The sequence below is a fragment of the Palaemon carinicauda genome, chromosome 4 (assembly GCF_036898095.1).
Source record: "Palaemon carinicauda isolate YSFRI2023 chromosome 4, ASM3689809v2, whole genome shotgun sequence".
NCBI lineage: Eukaryota > Metazoa > Arthropoda > Malacostraca > Decapoda > Palaemonidae > Palaemon > Palaemon carinicauda.
Genome location: NC_090728.1, coordinates 92,584,648 through 92,589,647, shown reverse-complemented (window position 1 = coordinate 92,589,647; position 5,000 = coordinate 92,584,648). Strand labels below are relative to the sequence as shown.

Here is a 5,000-nt window from a genome sequence, read left to right as displayed (position 1 = left end):
ATAACAGAGGCAGCTCCACGGAAATTTAAACCAGCGATTTCAACCATATAAGTTCTCACTGAGACAACTGTCATGCCAAACGCCACTCCATCAAGGAATCTGAAAAGATAGCAGTATTGAATCCGTAAGACTAATATTTTGATATCAATACTTGTTTATTTGCAATAAGGTATGTCGTCTGTTTATTTCCATGGTAAATGCCTTTTAAATTAACCGATGCTACAATTAATCAATTTATTACCTGTTGATATACTCAACTTTCTGTTTGGCATTTTTTACTCGTTGCATTCGTAAAGGGAACATATTTCCAAGAAATGGTATTATCGTTACATCTAATTACCAGGAAATTAGGAGTATATCCAGAATGAAATTTATACTTACCATAAGTTAGATCTCTATATGTACATGCAAGATTAATTTTGGTTTTCCGAATCTACTATTATCACAGTACATTTTCGTGTCTTACCTCTCACGGCATTGCTTTTATTGGTTTTAAAAAATAGTTACTACATAACGAGACAGTAATCACCTTCCAAATATTAGCATATAGGCATTATAACTCATGGCTATGATAAGGGTACCAATGATTGTTGGTACAGCAGCAGCTAGCATCGACTTTCGCCTTCCTATGGTCCCCACAAGCCATCCAGCCAAGAGAAATCCCGGCATGGAACCCACAAACATCATACTGGCTAGTGGAAGTAAATAGAATGTGTCTTTTAGAAAGTGTTCCGTTATATCTTGATATATTTAAATCCTGCATGATTAGATCAGATATCTTAAGCATCTTTCGGAAACACGTTTATAATCACAGATTTGGAAATAATATTGGGGCACTTGAATACACATAGTGGACTTTCATTCATCCACATTTAAGAACAATTTCTTGCAGTCCAAATGAACCCAGAGCAATATTTATTTTAATGTTTATCCTTATCATCATTAGTACTGTTAATTACTTTTATTGTTGTTGTTTCTGTTGTAAATTTGTTGAAATCGTAGTCACATTTCTAGTCTAGCAGGGTTGTTATGAAGGATTTCATCTAAATTGATCAGCGAAAATCAAAGCAAGGAACAGTTAAATACTTAAGAAACAAAGAGATCAGAAAAAGACAAGGGATCAAAACGGTAGAAAGCTGTGCAGCAAAGCCTGAGGGAACGCTGCTGACATCCTTTAGCACACTCTGCGGTATGTCACATAAAACACATACAGTATATACTGTAGTAAGTTCTGACTCCGTCCGGAGTAGACATTAAATCAACGATTACATATCCTAACTAGAGAGCCACTAAGTAGAGCGCAGACCTCCGCCATGGCAGCATATTTCTCGACCTTGACCTTGAGCTTTGACCTAGGACTTTCAAAATTGAATCACTTCTACATCTCAACATAAAAATTAATCCCTGTGTTTCAGTACTCTATGAGTAAAATTGTAACCGTCGCCACGGCGAATTTTTTCTCGACCTTTTGCACGACCTTGATCTTGACCTTTGACATAGGACTTTCAAAATTGAATAACCTCTACGTCTCAACATGACAAATAATCCCTAAAAGTTTCACTACTCGACGAGTAAAATTGCGACATCCGACAGGGCAACTTATTTCTCGACATTTTTCTCGACCTTGACTTTGACCTTTGACTTAGGACTTTCAAAATTGCATCCCTTTCACGTCTCAACATAACAATTAATCCCCAGAAAGTTTCTCTACTATATGAGTAAAATTGTGGCTAGGGAGTTGTTCACACATAAACAAACGGACAAATAGGGGCGAATACACAACCTCCTCTCAACTTCGTTGGCGGAGGTAAAAATGCTACACTTCGTCATTTTGATAAAACGAAAATGGCCAGCCTTTGGTTACTCATACAAACTCTCAGAACTGCTATAACTACAATAATATTTTTCTTATTTGTTTACAGCCTTTACCCATCTCTATATGGGATCGCTGTTTCGTATAAGCCTTCTCCATTCTCTTGTGGTCTGGGCATCCTGATTTCTTAAACCTTTTTTCCCGCATGTCATTAGCTATTTTAACTTTCCATCTGAACTCTGGCCCTACCCTCCTCCTTCCCCTAACCATCCCCTTATCCATGACCTGAGGCACCATATCTCCTCTCCGCACGATAATTCCCAAACCTCTTTAGTAATAGTCTTCTTTGCCGAATTGTTTTGGACAATTCTACTTTGATTGTCCTATCTGATCCTGTCCCTTCTCGTGATTCCACACATCCATCTTAACATCCTCATTTCTGCCACTTCTAACTTCTTTTCCTAAGTCTTCTTTATGGGTTAAGTTTCAGTTCCATACACCAAAGCTTGTCTAAGACTAACTACACTTTTACAAAAACCGTGCTTTTACCTTTGCACTAATACTTTTATTACATAATATTCCTGATGATCTTCAGTTCATACAAGTATACTGTATCCTGTAGCTAATTTCTGAGTACCTGCCTCCATTATCCATCACACAGGACCCAATCTTACTTAAACGTGTTAACATGCTTGATGTTATCCAAACTCATTTTAACAGCACTCAGTTTTCTTTATCCTCCCATCCACAGATATTCTGTCATGGTCATACTTATCGTTAAACCTCGGTCTTCCGGAGCGTGTCTCTTCATCTCTAGATTATTATTATTATTATTATTATTATTATTATTATTATTATTATTATTATTATTATTATTATTATTATTAGCTAAGCTACAATCCTAGTTAGAAAAGCAGGATGCTATAAGCACAAAGGGCTCCAGTAGGGAAAAATAGCCCAGTGAAGAAATGAAAAACTACAAGAGAAGTAATGGACAATTAAAATAAAATATTTTAAGAACGATAATAACATCAAAATAGACTTTTCATATTCAAAGTATAAAAAGTAAAAGAGCAAGAAGAGAAATAAGAGAGAATAGTGTGCCCGAGTGTACCCTCAAGCAAGAGAACTTTACCCCAAGACAGACCAGAGAGAGGGATCCAATATAGTACTGTCTGGCCAGTCAAATGGCCCAAATAACTCTAGCGGTATCATTCCACGCCTTCTCTAGTTAAGTCTACCAGAACCTTGATGTAAACCAACCCTCACACTAAACTTCCCTGTTGTTCCCACTTTGCTCTTTCCTTGGGTGATAACCTTTGCATACATATTACATATCCTGGACTATTTTTCCATACTTTTCTGAAACACCCTTCTACTCAATCGTACGCCTTCTACAAATCCATAAAATCACTGTTTGCCTCAATTGAAAAATTGCATCTACTGTACCCTTTCCTAACATAAACCTAATTATAGCCTTTGAGACTAATCTTGTCAGCCACAACATACATATAGTTGGTACTAAAATGAAATTCAGAAATCACTGAGGGAGGTTGATACTTAACCGGATGTGTCAATGAGATACCTAGCAGTCTATAGAGTTTACTTTATCAACTAATGTTAAAATGCTAGCAAAGACTAGTATCTTTGATGTAGCCTTTGGCAGGGAATTGTAACTTAACCCCAACATAGATCGTACTGCCAAACTTACTGAAGCAAGATATTTCTTATTAGAACTACCATTCACGACAGATACCTTTCTCTTCTATCTACAGGCTCAGAGAAATAACTTTCTTCCTAAATGTAACCTTCTGCATCTTTTTTAACGCCAACTGTTTTACATTAAGAAGTCATAACAGTTGTTTATAAGACAGAAACTTGAGACCAATAAAGACGCATCCTTTTCCAGATTGATAATCAGAAAGTGGTGAACAGTTTCCTTAGCAAAGAATAGGAGCGGACGATTATCACATGAATAAGTAAGGAGGCCCTTCAGATCTGAACTCACCATCATCATCATCATCTCCTTCTACACCTATTGACGCAAAGGGCCTCGGGTAGATTTCGCCAGTCGTCTCTATCTTGACCTTTTAATTCAATATTCCTCCATTCATCATCTACTTCACGCTTCATAGTCTTCAGCCATATAGGCCTGGGTCTTCTAACTCTTCTAGTGCCTTGTGGAGCCCAGCTGAACGTTTGGTGAACTAATCTCTCTTGGGAAGTGTGAAGAGCATGCCCAAACCATCTCCATTTACCCCTCATCATGATATCATCCACATATGGCACTCAAGTAATCTCTCTTTCTAATAATGCCCTGCCGTTTAACTCCCAATATCCTTCTAAGGGCTTTGTTCTCAAATCTACTAAATCTATTAGAGACTGTTTCATTGTCATACCATGACTCATGTCCATGGAGTAACACATATCTCACTAAACTGATGCATAGTCTGATTTTTATATGTAATTTCAGGCGCTTTGATTTCCAAATTTTATTTAACTTAGCCGTTGTCAGATTTTCTTTTTTTAATCTTTTACTAGACTCCAATTCTAAAGACCCTGTATTGGCGATCATAGTTCCTAAATATTTGAGAGATTTTACCTCATTAATCCTTTCTCCTTCCAATGATACTTCATCTTCCATATTGCATACTCCGTTCTCATCATCTGTCTTTCTTCTATTTATCTTGAGCCCAACCTCGTGTGATATTTCATACATTCTGGTAAGCAAGCATTGCAAATCCCGTGGTGTTCTGCTAATAAGAATAACATCATCAGCATATTCTTGTTCGGATAATTCTTTATCACCAATCCAGTCCAATCCTTCTCCGCTATTTCCGACTGTTCTATAATTCATAAAATCCATGAGGAGGATAAACAACATAGGTGACAACACATTCCCTTGGAGTACTCCACTGTTCACTGGAAATTCATTTGATAGGACTCCATTAACATTAACTTTGCACTTATTATGCTTATGAACAGACTTAATCAAATTCACACATTTAAAAGAAATTCCTTAATAACGCAGGGCTCTCCAAAAAATTGGCCGACGCACACTATCAAAGGTTTTTTCATAGTCCACAAATGCCATCAAAAGTGGATTTCTTTATTCTACGCATTGCTATACATGCCTCAAAATGAAAATGTGGTCAGTGCAACTTCTACCTTTTCGAAACCTTGCTTG

At 37.0% G+C, this 5,000-nt stretch overlaps 1 protein-coding gene across 2 annotated transcripts in view; it reads right to left on the bottom strand.

The window, feature by feature from the left end:
• LOC137640059 (facilitated trehalose transporter Tret1-2 homolog) overlaps positions 1-5,000 on the bottom strand; it is a 25,460-nt gene that overhangs the window by 3,755 nt on the left and 16,705 nt on the right. For both annotated transcript variants that reach the window (XM_068372486.1, XM_068372485.1), the window contains exons 4-5: positions 530-692; positions 1-99 (exon numbers count right to left, since the gene is read on the bottom strand). The exon at positions 1-99 is cut by the window's left edge and continues 669 nt beyond it. In XM_068372486.1, coding sequence (XP_068228587.1) covers positions 1-99; positions 530-692 — 262 coding nt within the window. The remainder of the gene's footprint in view (positions 100-529; positions 693-5,000) is intronic.